The sequence below is a fragment of the Lepidochelys kempii genome, chromosome 1, assembly GCF_965140265.1.
Source record: "Lepidochelys kempii isolate rLepKem1 chromosome 1, rLepKem1.hap2, whole genome shotgun sequence".
Classification (NCBI taxonomy): domain Eukaryota; kingdom Metazoa; phylum Chordata; order Testudines; family Cheloniidae; genus Lepidochelys; species Lepidochelys kempii.
Window position 1 is genome coordinate 289,433,866 of NC_133256.1, and position 15,307 is coordinate 289,449,172.

The window sequence follows — 15,307 nt, forward strand, 5'->3', positions numbered from 1 at the left end:
AAAGGCTCGCAACATGGGCTGATGGGTGAGCATACTACTGCATAAAGCATCAGCCAAAGATGCTTAATTCCTGTTGAATGGCATCCTCTGAACATTGGATGAGCACTCCTGAAGGTGCTACCTGTTGCTGTAACCTGCTAAGTGATTCTCCCCTGCCATATTATAGCTCTTGAGTGCTACAGCCAGGGAAAAGACAATTCTGGACCTTTTGACTGCTGCTGACTTATTTTTCAGAAGGATTTTGGTTTGGGTTCTCTGATGTGTGTTCTTGCTTCCACAAAGCCCTGGAAAAGCTAGGAAGATAAAGTAGGTCAGAAAGGGCATCAGAAAGAGCTTGGGTGTGTGGTAGGGTAACATCTCCCAGATTAAAAATAGGCCATCCCTCAGGGCCCTCTGAACCTTAGAAATACTTTGACAGAAAAATCTAAAGTCAACTGTGTGTGTGGTTTGTGGATAAAACATTGACTGTGTTTCTTGTAAACTAATCTGAGTGTAACCACAGCTTCCAAATAAGAGATGAGATATTTCAGCGGTTTCTGCTTAAGCAAATTACAAAACGAATGTATGGCTGTTGGCACAACTGACAGCGCTTGCTCGGGGCTAACCCAGATTGAGCTCCGTCTTGCCCCTAATAGCCACTTCATTCCAGTTTGAGGCTTTCAACCTCTTAGTGAAGGAGAACAAGTATTGAAGCTTCCAGACAGCTGACCTTAGAATAAAGCTTGGTGTTGGCAGCTGGCATGAAGCCCCATTCAAAGGAGACCTACAGCAGTAAGTTTCAGGGAAGGGTAAAAAGCAGCGGGTTGTTTATGGAGATAAGGTAGGCCTTTCTGAAGGCCCATGCAGGTGCCTCTGATCTTGTCATCTAGTCTCCGAGTAAGATTTCCTCTGGAAAGGCCACTTGGAGGAAGGGGGGCAAAATGGAAATTGGGAAGACTAATGAGGTTGATAAAACTAGCAGAAAATCGCAGGAAGAACCTCTCAAGCTTCTTGCCTTCACATTACCAAGAAGGAAAAAGGTCATTTGGGGATACACATGTAAAAATGTACTGAGGACTGCACACATTAGACTACACAAATGCAGACAGAACTATCTTGTTTATTATAAAGATACACTATGGGGAACAAACCTGAATGTATACTGAAGCCTGTGATGGTACATGCCAAAATGTACAGTACTATACATAAAAGTGCATTGCCACAACAGATTAACAGTACATTTTTCTTCCATAACTGTGTATTTTTAACTTTTTTGTTTTTTGAAAATGGCGGGAATGTGGCTGTACAAGAGCAGGGATGAATGCAATGAAAATGCAACAGTATACAAGCAAGAGTGACCGCAATGGAAATGCAATAGTACAAGAGCAAGGCTAAAGCTCCTCTAAAATTTTAAAGGCACTTTCACATGTACATACTACAGATGTACATTGACACAATTAGGTAACAGTCAACAAGCAGGAAGCTACCAATACTGCAACTTATCAAACTGACAGTAAAGGACAATACTGATTTGATTAGGTGTGCAGGAGTTGCCCCTTAGTATGTTTGTAGTTGTCAGTCTTTCCTGTTACATATCCACTTACTATACGTTAAGTATCTATAATAACCATCAAACTACACATTTAACTTGTGTGAATGCTCTAAGTGGATGCATTCACTAAATGCACTGTTTCTAATATTTTCTCTTGCTACACAATTTCTAATATAAGCATTATGGAGTCCAATAGTGTTATTTAAACATACAAAATTCCCTATATAATTTAAAGATACAGATATTCATCTCAATTATGCCACACTGGTATTGAACAAATCACTGAACTAAAAACTGCATGAAAATTAGAGCTGGAATTCCAGTTTGTTCCACTGATCCTAATAAGTTTGGGAACTACTTAAAAATAACTTCTGGTCCTGGACAGGTGAACATACCAATAGATTAAAGCCAACCTTTAACGGGGACTGGCTTCAGTTAGAACCTTGCCATGGAGTTTAGGACTATAGGCGGCAGGGTACAGTCAAGAGATTCAGGATTAAACATAAATTTGACAAATTGTTACCCTGTTTATACAGTGGTAGCATCAGTGGATTAAACTGACGGACACCTGAAGAGTCCACTGTGCTAGCTAAGAGTTTATACATGTGGCAGCCCCCAAACAGACATACTTATAGATTCCTTGGATTTTTTTGGACCCGTCCTTGGGCTGCAAATATCAGCAACAATATGAATGGCCCTGACAGCATTGCTCTCTAATGCAGTTTATGGGATATTTGTCATGTCCAGGGCTTGGAGTTCCTTATCAAGTGATTACAATTAGTAAACCACAGTGGAAATAAATAAATTCCCAAATGACAGCAGGACATGGCTTCTGTGACTTTATTCAGACTAGAATACACTCATCAAATCTTTGTTACAAGACACTAACTCTTCCCTCTCCCCAATTATGTTTCCGAATAGCGAACGGAACAACTTAAAACATTCCATAGGAAGAATGGTAAGATCCGAAGGTAACAAATGCTATGAGGAAAGACAACTCTTATTTGAAGCCAGTTTTATTCCTATCCATGACCATCAGCTGATTTCGTGTCATGGCCCTGGTATTTTAGGTAACAGCCAACAGGGTATTCTTTATAAATAGTTTGACTGCATGGCTGCGTAAATTAAAAACCTGCTATAAATGATCTTATAGATTGGGCAAGTAATATTGAAAAATAATCACAGAAATGATGTTATGGCTTAGTGTTAATGTGCAAAACAGCTGTACAATTAATTCACATGTAACAGAAAATTTAATAATGGTGTACTAAGCAAAGCTGATAAAATCTTCACTCACACACAGATGCGAGAAAGGTATAGACATCTATTTTTATTTTCTTTTCAAATTGGTTCTGGCAAATTTTATTTCGGTTTAGTCTAGAGAGTAGCAAATGAGATTTCTGTGCTTCTAACAACCTCCTGTGTAATTGAGAGAAGTTATTCAAGAACTCAGGAGAAAAATAGTTTCGTAAGCATCATAGAGAAACCGTGCACATTGTTTGCACTGTGAAGGATAACTAGTGAGGATACAGCAGCTTGAAACTGTGGTTATCGCAGCTCTCATGGTTTGAAGAAGATACTGAGCAATAAGGTCCAAGGAATGTTTTATTGAGTTATTGTTCAACTGCTACTTTCAATCTTTTATTATACTACAGAAAGATCCACAGACCTGTATACCTGCAGTTACTTGGTTCACTGAACTGTAAACTGTAAGTGAATTTAGTGCTTGTGAAAAGTGTCTGACAGTCCTGGGGACTGAACTTTTAGCTTCAAAAGAAAGCTGTGATACAGCACAAGTGGCAGCATTAGAAACTTCATACCATCCAGGCAATATGCTTTAACCCTGACCTGGAGTGAGGTCAGAAAGAGAGTAATTCAGTTGCTCTACTTACTCAGCACTTGGCCTTTGATAAGTCTACCAAAATATGCTAAATACTTAGTGCTAACTGTGAAAGTGTTATTTTAATTTATATGGACTGAGATTACATACACACTTCACACAGGCCATTGACTAATTCCTCAGGTGCTAACTTTTACCAACCAGATTGGGATTTGAACCAGTGATCTAATGGTCAGGGGTTCCATATCCACTTATGAATTCCTTCAAGTTACCTTTCTATTGGATCCCTTATTAAGTAAACTACAGAAAGACTATGAAATATTGTACAAAGTGGGAAGCCATTTCTGATCTGTTCCTTTTATTACAAATGGTGCAGCATCAAGGTTTCAAGTCGGTTTTAAAATGACACACGTTTGTCCAGTTTTTTTTGAAAACTGAAACTATACAAAATACAAATGCCCGTGTTAATGATACTAGTTCAGACTTTACATTCAAAAAAATTGAAAAACAAAACATCTCCAGTTATAAACATGAACTAATAGTGTTATGGAACCCTGACTTCTATCGCTAATCCATTCCTTTCTGTAACACACTCCACCTCCTGGGTTGCTTAGCTTTTTACATTGTGCAAGATTTGTCTGTTGGACCTTGGGAAGGAGGGGAAGGTCCTATAGTAGGATTTGTTTTTGGAAGAACAATGGGTTTTGGCCTCAGAGCTGGGGGTTTTAGTTGCACTCCCATTCTGGGGGCCACCATGGGCTTGAAAGTACTCATGGTATCACTGGAAGAACTAGTGCTACGTCGAATCTGAGGCTCGGTGCTCCTTAACACTACACTATGGAGAGGGCTTAGTGATTCTGTTGAGGAGGCCAGGCTGGGTGAGTTTTTCATTTGTTCCAATGTATCCAGCACCACGTCGGGGGCGTGTTTCGCGGAGCTCTGACGTTCCAGCTCACGGAGTTCATTCAGAGCTGTGTTCATTGTCTCCTCAATATCCTGGTCAGAGCAGAGAGACAGAGCAGCAAGTCATTAAATACTGAATGCAAAGGGTAGTTGCTCAGGAAGAAGTTTGAGAAATGCATGAATTCAGTTATAAACCATCCATTCATTTCAACAAATGTTATGAAGCAGTATTAAAGCCCATTTACAGCACAGAGCTGAAGAAGAGCTCTGTGAGTCTCAAAATCTTCTCTCTCACAACAGAAGTTGGTCCAGTAAAAGATATTACCTCACCCACCTTGTCTCTCTATTCTTATCCTGGGACCAACATGGCTACACCAACATTGCATGCATTTACATCAACCTCATTTAAAAGTGGCCTTCCTGAACAAGATGGCAGCTTGGGTTGAACATAAATTAACTTAACGGTAGAGGGTCAAAATTCAGTCAGGCCATTAAAAACATACTCTGCTGCTTGCTGTTAAATTACTATTAAGAGAACAAATATCTGATGATTGATTTGCAACAATATTTAAATAAATGTGAAGCGTAACAGCTCATGTGCTATACTCCTCATCTTACCCTGAAATATTCAGGAACAATAGCACAGGGATTTTTTTAAATTAAAGTAAAACTGAAGTTGGAAAACTATGATTGAGTTTTTCAAAGCCACCTAACGCATTTACTTGGACATCCAGTTTGGCTTTGAAAATCCTGGCCTATATTACTCTTTTTTAAAAATAAAGATGTAATTCAAGACCAATGGTAAAATAGCTGTGCTTTTGATAACTTTCAGTTAGGGGGAGAGAGAAGTTGGTGGTTAGTATTAAGATGCATCTGAAGAAGTGGGTTTTTTACTGACGAAAGCTTATGTCCAGATAAATCTGTTAGTCTTTAAGGTGCCACCGGACTCCTTGTTGTTATTAAGAATTAGGAACATCTTGAAAGATAATGGCCACCCTTCCAGCTTTTAAAAATGTTTGTGGCAGTGAGCTCTGCTTGCTTGTATCACAATTTCAGGGCAACTGCACCTGTATTGCCCCTCAAGGGTATCCACTCCAGGCTTCTGGTTCCCAGCCATCACCTCGCTTCGGTGGAGACCCACATCTCGCTCCCTCCTGATTGGGGCATCTTTAAGGTTGCACAGTTCCCTGCCTATTCTGTGATATCCCCAGCAAGCCAGACTGCCTAAAAAGGCCAGCACCTGAACTTTGCTTTCTCTCTGAGGTATGTGACCAGTGTAATTGCCAGCAGTTATAAGCTACCACACAGCTCTTTCTAAGCAAGCATATTTATTCTTAAGGTAAAAGCATTACAGAAAAAACATAAAAGTTCACATAAGGAGGCAAAAAGCTTAGCAGAGGGCCCTAGTAGCATTGGTGCCCCTTCTTGGACAGAAGGTCCTGTCCAATTCCTGGATCAGGCCCTGTGTCAGTTTAAACTCAGGCTATTTATCCAAAAGTCCTTTCTTTGTCGTTAGTCTCTGGAGAATCTAGTTTGAAGTAGTATATGTAAGCCTCCCAAGGAGTTGGTACTTCTCTGGGGGAGTTATAACCTTGCTGATTTGCCTTAATCATCATCCACTGTTTTTAGTTCCTGGAGAAGTTAAAGTAGCCCTCCCTGATGACATAGAAAACAGTCAAACCATTAATTTAAAACAATGGACCCTAAAGATACTGCATGGAGTTGCAATATCTGTCACATCTCCCCCCAGAGAGGTTACATACAATCCCAGCCCACACTAATACTAATCAGTTCTTTTGAGGATACTGCAGGAAATTGCCATATATGTAAGCCCCTTCATTTTCAGTTTAAACTGATTTTTACTGAAAATTTCCCAGGTTTTACAAAAAGTATTTTTTTTGGATTTTCACTCTACTTTTGTGTCATTCAAATTTACAAAAAATAACTTGTTTCAGTAGGAAAATACAATACATTGCATAAGATATATGTATACCTCTACCCCAGTATAACTCGACCCGATATAACGCGAGTTCGCATACAATGTGGTAAAGCTCTGACACGCTGCTCTGAGTAGCATGTTAAGGGTTCTGGGCCAGGGCTGAGGGGTTGGATAAGGGGCAGAAGGTCTCGGGGGTGGTCAGGGGCTCCCCGCCCCCAGGGTCTGGGAGGCAGGAGCTGTGGGGGGGACACTTTTGGGGGCCCCACAGTCCCAGAGTGGCCCGGGGGATTAGCAGGGGGCTGGGAGCAGCCCACTCCACTTCCCTCGCCCCGGCCCCAGCCGTGTTGCTCAGGGGAGGGGCTTGGGGGAATGGATCCCCCCCGCACTTATCGGCAGCGGTGGAAGCGGAGCAGCCTGGCCCCAGCCCGCTCCACTCCGCCAGCTCCCAGCTGTGGTGCTCTGCTTCCCGCCACCCGTGAGTACGGGCGGCGTCCTTTCCCCAACCTCCCCACACTCACCGGCGGTGGGAAGCAGAGCACCGCGACTGGGAGGTGGCGGAGTGGAGTGGGCTGGGGCCACGTTGCTCCGCTTCCCACCGCTGCTGGTGAGTGCCTGTCGGGGGCTGGGGGTGTGGATAGGGGTCGGAGCAGTCAGGGGACAGGGGGGTTGGGTAGGGGGTGGGGTCCTGGGGTGATTAGGGACAGGGGTCTCTGGAGCGGGAGGTCAGGGAACAAGGAATGGGGGGGGGCAAAGCGAGTTCGATATAACGTGGTCTCACCTATAACGCGGTGAGATTTTTTTGTCTCCCAAGGACCGCGTTATATCGGGGTAGTGTATTATGATAATACATTAGTCTCTGTGTATCTGCAAAGTTTCCTGTTGAAGTAAGGCTATGTATTAGTCTATAAAATACACACAATAAACAGACACGCATGCAAACTCTGAAGTGCATGCATATCTGAACGTACTGATGAATCTCACGCCCACCACATACACATTTCAAGCAGTTAGCAGATAATGGTTAAAGATCTGACACACTAAAATGGGAAGAAAATCTGCATCAGAATACATTTCAGTACACAAGGAAATATTCAAAAGTTTTAAAATAACAAAAAGGATGAAGTTGAAGTTGGCTGTGATTGCAGAGCCATTGGCCATTATCTTTGAAAACTCGTGGCGAACGGGGGAAGTCCCGGATGACTGGAAAAAGGCTAATGTAGTGCCAATCTTTAAAAAAGGGAAGAAGGAGGATCCTGGGAACTACAGGCCAGTCAGCCTCACTTCAGTCCCCGGAAAAATCATGGAGCAGGTCCTCAAAGAATCAATCCTGAAGCACTTACATGAGAGGAAAGTGATCAGGAACAGTCAGCATGGATTCACCAAGGGAAGGTCATGCCTGACTAATCTAATCGCCTTCTATGATGAGATTACTGGTTCTGTGGATGAAGGGAAAGCAGTGGATGTATTGTATCTTGACTTTAGCAAAGCTTTTGACACGGTCTTCCACAGTATTCTTGACAGCAAGTTAAAGAAGTATGGGCTGGATGAATGCACTATAAGGTGGGTAGAAAGTTGGCTAGATTGTCGGGCTCAACGGGTAGTGATCAATGGCTCCATGTCTAGTTGGCAGCCGGTGTCAAGTGGAGTCGGTCCTGGGGCCGGTTTTGTTCAATATCTTCATAAATGATCTGGAGGATGGTGTGGATTGCACTCTCAGCAAATTTGCGGATGATACTAAACTGGGAGGAGTGGTAGATACGCTGGAGGGAAGGGATAGGATACAGAGGGACCTAGACAAATTGGAGGATTGGGCCAAAAGAAATCTGATGAGGTTCAATAAGGATAAGTGCAGGGTCCTGCACTTAGGACGGAAGAACCCAATGCACAGCTACAGACTAGGGACCGAATGGCTCGGCAGCAGTTCTGCAGAAAAGGACCTAGGGGTGACAGTGGACGAGAAGCTGGATATGAGTCAGCAGTGTGCCCTTGTTGCCAAGAAGGCCAATGGCATTTTGGGATGTATAAGTAGGGGCATAGCGAGCAGATCGAGGGACGTGATCGTCCCCCTCTATTCGACATTGGTGAGGCATCATCTGGAGTACTGTGTCCAGTTTTGGGCCCCACACTACAAGAAGGATGTGGATAAATTGGAAAGAGTCCAGCGAAGGGCAACAAAAATGATTAGGGGTCTGGAACACATGACTTATGAGGCGAGGCTGAGGGAACTGGGATTGTTTAGTCTGCAGAAGAGAAGAATGAGGGGGGATTTGATAGCTGCTTTCAACTACCTGAGAGGTGGTTCCAGAAAGGATGGTTCTAGACTATTCTCAGTGGTGGAAGAGGACAGGACAAGGAGTAATGGTCTCAAGTTGCAGTGGGGGAAGTTTAGGTTGGATATTAGGAAAAACTTTTTCACTAGAAGGGTGGTGAAACACTGGAATGCGTTGCCTAGGGAGGTGGTGGAATCTCCTTCCTTAGAAATTTTTAAGGTCAGGCTTGACAAAGCCCTGGCTGGGATGATTTAATTGGGGATGGGTCCTGCTTTTGAGCAGGGGGTTGGACTAGATGACCTCCTGAGGTCCCTTCCAACCCTGATATTCTATGGTTCTATGATTCTATGAGTGCATGCGCAGCAAATTGTGAGGCCCAATTATTAAATGTAAATAGTTCTAAGTCTACAGCAGTAAACTGTTTATTCAAATGAAAAGTTTTATTTGAGGATTAGAGATGTATTGTTTTCTTAAACTCAGAGGTGGCATTGTGTTTTGAGTTCTGTTTTAGTTCTGCAGCAAACTACACTGATGAATGGAATTCAAAGCATTAATCTATCGAATACTTTTTCCGTCTTTCTGTCCACCAAAACAAACCCCTATATTGACCTAGAAAAATTAATATTTTTTGCACTGATTTTCACCTGTTTTTGTTGTGGTAATAAACACTGAAATTCCCAGGAAAAATTAAAATAAAAACTGAAAACAAAGGGCCCTACATATCTGTTATGACTTGTTCATCCAATAGGTTATTTTTTTTTAATATATAAATGACGATGTGCTCCAAATATCCTCATATTTGTAGTTTAAATGTTAAGGAAAACAAAGAAGAATATCAGATATGTTAGAAGTTGTCATGCAAGGTACTGTTTAGTGAGATCATTTATGAGAATATTTCCATGTTTGTTTTGCACATTTAGATTTATTCTTAAAGTACATCTGCTAAAAGGACATGCCAAGACTGGTTTTGTGGTTAATTTTTCAGTGTTGGTGAGGCACAAGTGGGTTAAATAAGAAAACTATAAGGTGTTTCATACTTGTTCACAGCAGCATTTACATGATTCAGTCAAAGTTCAAGTTCTGTCTTTGTCAAATAATAATTGGTCTAGGTGTGTACAAATTTAGTTAAAGCCAAATAGGGCTGTGCATAGCTCCTGGGCAGTAAATAGGTAACATAGCTTAACCTAGTATTTAAAAGGTTAGAAATGGTTGAAATAAGAGCAATGAAAATTGATGTCTGAGTCATTCACAACAACGGAGACTCTCTCCTCCCACTTCATAAGCAGCAGAGACTTTGGAAGCAAAAGTTACATAACATTTTGAAATGTCAGTGCAGGATTATTTTAAATGCTTTTGTAATCAGATGGAAAGGAGTACTTGTGGCACCTTAGAGACTAACCAATTTATTAGAGCATAAGATGGTAATTTGAGGGTGTTGAGTGTTTACATAATGATCATATTTTAAACTAAATGAGCTTTGAGTAGGACAGAAGTATTTATTAGCCCAAGATATGGCTATTACTGAGTTAGCACACTTCAGTAGCACAGAGTTAATAACTTGCTTATTGGTGCTATCTGTCTCTGCTATTCTATACCTCTCTGCTACTGAGAAAAGACTAGCCACCTCTCCTACATATATTGTGATGGCACGGTCTATTATTTATTTATTCAGATTTATTTGCACTTCTACCTAGCATGTTCCATAGGCACAACTACAAGAGTTAAAAATCTCTACTTTTGTACAAAAACTATGTTAAAAAGACTGAAATGCAAATTGAAATGCAAATGTTTTCAAATGACTGAGGACAGTAGTAGCCAATTGGAGCACAGATTTGCATACTATAACTAAACCCACTTCCATCAGAGCACACAGGTTTACATAACTGAGAAACAGTACCTGTGCATTATCCCTATGCTCTGAGTGGCACAGAGTTTCATTTCAGTACAACTGAAAATTATTTCACTCTAATGCTGTTGCAGCTTTTATTCCTATTGGCCCTCCTTTCTCCCATGATTCTTTAACACATCTCTGTCCTAGACTCCCATGGCAGAAAGTTAAGTGGGATACTTTTCTGATACATCTTTTCAATAAAAAATTAAACTCTCTGTGTTGTGAAAGTCAAACGTTCATTTACATCTATTTGACCATGCTCCTCACTAAGGCAAAGAAATTAGACCAACCTGAGCTATCGACTCTGGGTCCAGTGGCTTATGGTCATTGAAACCTGGGTATTGACCAGATGATGTAGATCTTCTAATTGGAGGACTATCAGTCTTCTTTAGTGAATCATGCCTACTAATGTTGGTGAGGCTGCCATGCCCAGGTCTACGTCTTCTTTCGGGGCTGTCTGCATTGAGGTTGCGATTATGAAGAAGGGCTCGAGGACTGCAATGACTTGCCATGTTGGGGGAACCTAGCTCCACTGATGAGTTGGTGAGTGTGTGTGGTGGATGTACTGGGCAATGGCCATCATTGGTCCTGCCTGGGCGTCTTAGAGGAGGTGGTTCTGATCTCTTTCTTTGCCTACACAAATGTAGAAATCATAGGACAAGTTAGCATTATTAACAAGGTGTGTGTGAAGAAATCCTGCCACTGCATGAACTCAGAAGCAATCTAACGGCTGCAAAGCAATGCAGAAATGTTGCTATGTTAACCTTACCTTCCTAAATATATGTCAGGGTGACGATCAGTTGGGGAGTTCATGTCCTTAGATGAGGACTTGTCCTCAGTTATTGGCCCACTGCTGGCTTCACTGTCTGCTTTTTGGCTCAGCGTATCTGAGAAGGTATCATCCCTGAAAAGAAGATATAGATTGAGAAGTCACTTTCCAGGAAGTGAGGTATGTAGGACAGCAGACATCATGGCTCTTCTGTTTTTGTCCTCGTATAGAATTAAGACTAGACATATAATTGCATCTCCAGCTGCTGTACTCTCATTGATGACCTATTTGTTTATTGACTTTAGTCATGTCACCTCTTAAAATTTGGAGTAACCTTTTGGGAGCAAGCACTTTGTTGGCTTTGAAGTGCCAAGTACACCTCTGAGTACTAATAAGAAGTGCCATGGTGTAGTTATTCACCCCTGTTACTTAGAAGTTTATTGGTAACAGCTGCTACAACTATATGGTAAAACCAAAATAGGTACAATATCCTCTTCTTAACACACTGTACTGGGATCACTTTTGTCAATGATGTAGCCGAGTCAGCCTATCAATGTTTTGTGATTCTGTGGTGTTGCTTGATGGGCACTACTTCAGGGAAATGTAACAAAAAGATGGTAGCGTCCAGTTTGGAGGCAAAATCTCCCAGGTGTTTACCCAGGTGTTTATGAGCCTTCAAAGCACTCTCACATTTGGGTGATACCCCATTAGCTAATTCAACAAGCTTCTTCTCAATAAGGAGCAATCACTCAAGTATACTGTATAACTAGACACTGCTTACATATCCTGCACCACTATATACTGGTGAGGTACTAGGCCATCAATTCCATTATGCCTTCCTTCCCACCAGTCTTCAGATGCTCGATGATATAAAAGCAGGGAGGCTCCTTTTTTGAAGGAGAGTTCTCGTGCAGATCTTCCAGTGTAGTCAAACTTGGCTATAGCTTCTATAGGCTCACCTTCTAGGGGGAAAAAAAGTAAGATCTCAGACTCCAGAATAGACTTATTTGTTTATTTCAGTTTTGTAAAATGTAACCCCTCAGCATTCATATCCAAACAAAGCTTACAGAAGTCAGATATTGAACCAAGATATACTTCAGGCAGTGGCCCTGTCTGTGTGCCTCAAGTATAAAGCAACTGGGCTGCTTTTAAGACCTCTAGACAGAGAATATAAGAGAGAGCACACAATACATTCAATGCTCAACATTTGAAAGTGGGCGGCGCTCTTGTCTCCTAATATAAAAAGCTATGTGGTGGGTCAGAAATAATTACAGGTGATAAAAAAGCACAACCAAACCTGAGGGAGCCTGATAAATCAGGTGAACAAGCCAAAGAGATGTGCTACAACAATTAGCAGTGAAAAAGGAACGAATAGATAGGGGTTTCCTCAGCAAGAATAGGCATGAGTAGAGTCTTGTGCGGATACAAAATTTGTATTTGCATCTGATCCACAAACATGATCTGCGGATATCTGCAGGGCTCTAGGCAGGAGTTGCCTGATGAGTCAATTTAATAGCTTTAGAACTCTATTAGAATTTCTGTCACTCCTGTGCTAAGAGTGCAGACCCAGGGTAAACCTCATATTTTACAAAAAATACAGGGACCTGTTCTTGGGCCTTCTCTGGTTTCTCTTGAAGCTCCAGTTTGTGCAAAGCTACCAAACATTTGACAGATCCAACTCCTTTAGGAGTACATCTCAGTATGAGGAATCATTGTATGGCACAGAGCTGCTAGGATAATTCTATGTTACACCCCCGTGTATGGGGCCATAGCTAGGTGAAAGAGGGCAAAGTGTAGGTGTCCCTCTGTTCCCAGTGGTCACTGGCTGCTGGAATGGATTCTGTGAGCAGCCAGGCATAGGTTACAGCAGTTTTGACTGGCCGGCTGCAGAGAGAGAGAGAGAGAGAGAGTGGGTGTGTGTGTGTAAAGCTTCTCCCTCTAAAAGAACGCATTTTAAAAACCTTATCTTCACAGAGATCATTTTAAGGATGAAAATGAGAATTAAAACCTCCCTTCCCTGTCAAAACTTCCTGATATATCAAAGTTCATACTGACAATGGCCCCATCCTATAAGTAGATATGGTTCTGCTAACACCTGTGCCAACTCCAAGGACATCATTGGGCCTCTGTGCAGCCTCAAGGGTCCCTTGTTAGCATATCTATTTGCAGAATTGGGGCCAATGAGCGTAAGATCTTAACTGATGTCTTTGGAGCTGCTACTTTGTCAGCTGGACCTTGATGGAACAGCTATGATTTTACTGTATGATGTTGGCAATGGCTAGTTCTAAAAGTTATGAAAAACGAATGTCTGTGAAATCACATTTGTCAGGTTAAATTTATCACAGTATCAAAATGCCAAGGAAAGCATTAAAAACGATGCCCACAAAACATCAGTTTTCAAATTATACATTTTGTTTGCTTTGAGTAGCTCAAAAATAAAGCCATCCAAAATGAAAAATACCTTATACAATTAAATCAAAATTTAGAAAGAAATTAATAGCTAGGCTGATGACTGCCGTATCACGTTTTAGCTTGGTGCAAATTTAATTTGCTGTGTTGTAATACCTGAAAAACTTGGTTTATAATGAAGACTCCTGCTCCTATATTATGCATTAATATTATGTGCTGGAATGTCTCTTCAAAATTAACTTCTATCTTGCAATGTGGAAATATAATCCTTGTGCCCTATTAAGGTTACAGTTTGCAGCTATTTCCTCATAACTTGCCCAACCTGTAGAGGACTGTCCTGTAGTTGGCTATCTTTAGGCAATCAGGTTAAAAACTTGCAATAGTTCAGATGACAACTTGTTTAGATTAGTCACGCCCAGCAAATATTGAAGAATTTCAGAAAGGCCTACACGCAACTAGGTGAGGCGATGGCAGTGAAATTCAGTGTTACAAATGCAAAGTAATGCACACTGGCAGGAATCACTTCAATTACTTATACACATTGCTAGTTTCTAAATTAACTGTATTTATTCAGGAAAGACTGGCTAGCTTAATGAAAACCTCTGCTTTTTTGACCACCAATGCACACTGAGCAAACCAAATGGTAAGATGTATATAGAATGGGCTAGAAAATAATAGTGAAAATTACAATGGCACTATATAAAATCAGCGGCATGCTCTCACCTGGAATATTGTGTTCAGTTCTAGACACCTTATCTAAAAAATTATATAAACAGAAAGCAAAGAGGACCAGAGATGTGACAAAATGATTATAGGTATGGAAAGTCTTCCATCATTTGAAGAGAGACTGAAAAGATTGGGACCGTATAGTTTAAAGATAAGACAAATAAGAAGAGACATGATAAAGGTATACAAATTAATGATTAGTTAGGAGAAAGAAAATCAAGCACTCCTGTTTATCTGCATCATAATATAAGGGGCTAGTCAATGAAACTGAAAGGCAACAATTTAACACCAGAAAGGAAATATTTTTATACATATCACAAAGTTAGCCTTTGGCGCTCACTGTAAAAAGATATTCCTTACATTATAAAAATGTAGGGTTGGCAAGATCATCTAGTCTATTTCTCCGCCTCCCCACCGAATACTGAGGCAGAATTAGCTCATAAGTATAGCTGGACCAGATGTTTGTATGAATAATAAGAATATGCTATTACATTATATTAGGTTAAATAAAAGGAGAGCAGGGAAGTATAAATTCCCATACTTGAGGGCATAAGCCAATCTCTAATTGATGGGGTTAAGAAGAAACTTCACCATAGGCAGGTTATTTCATAATTGCATATTCAAGGTTTCCTTCCATCTTCCTCTGAAGCATCTGGTGCTGAGCATTCTGAGGCAGGATATTGGAGCACTGAGTTGATCAGATATGGCAATTCCTTTTTGGGTGAGCTATACTACAATTTAAAGTTCAATGGATTGTTTGATATTAAAGACTTGAGTATACAGAGTTTGATTCTTCTCACTTACTGCACACCAGAGTAAATCAGAAGTAACTCCACACCTATGTAAGCCTAGTGTAAGAAGAGAGTCAGGCCTATGGGATGTTGAATTCTTCCTTTTCCTGTACCTCATTATAGACTGACGTCCTTTCTCAGACATCTGTAGGAAGTTGCTGCACTGGGAACAGCTGTTTGAACTATTAATCTACCGACAGTGAGTGAGACTTCTGAGACACGCTATTTATGTGTTCCT

General features: G+C 41.1%; 1 protein-coding gene across 8 annotated transcripts in view; it reads right to left on the reverse strand.

Moving 5' to 3' along the window:
• Nucleotides 1-1,083: 1,083 nt before the first annotated feature.
• SRGAP1 (SLIT-ROBO Rho GTPase activating protein 1) overlaps nt 1,084-15,307 on the reverse strand; it is a 233,446-nt gene continuing 219,222 nt past the window's right edge. For 7 of the 8 annotated variants that reach the window (XM_073327901.1, XM_073327900.1, XM_073327897.1 and 4 more), the window contains 4 exons: nt 11,925-12,105; nt 11,144-11,278; nt 10,665-11,007; nt 1,084-4,367 (listed from right to left, as the gene is read on the reverse strand). In XM_073327901.1, coding sequence (XP_073184002.1) covers nt 3,990-4,367; nt 10,665-11,007; nt 11,144-11,278; nt 11,925-12,105 — 1,037 coding nt within the window. In that variant the 3' untranslated portion in view covers nt 1,084-3,989. The remainder of the gene's footprint in view (nt 4,368-10,664; nt 11,008-11,143; nt 11,279-11,924; nt 12,106-15,307) is intronic. The other variant, XM_073327898.1, reaches the window with a different exon arrangement.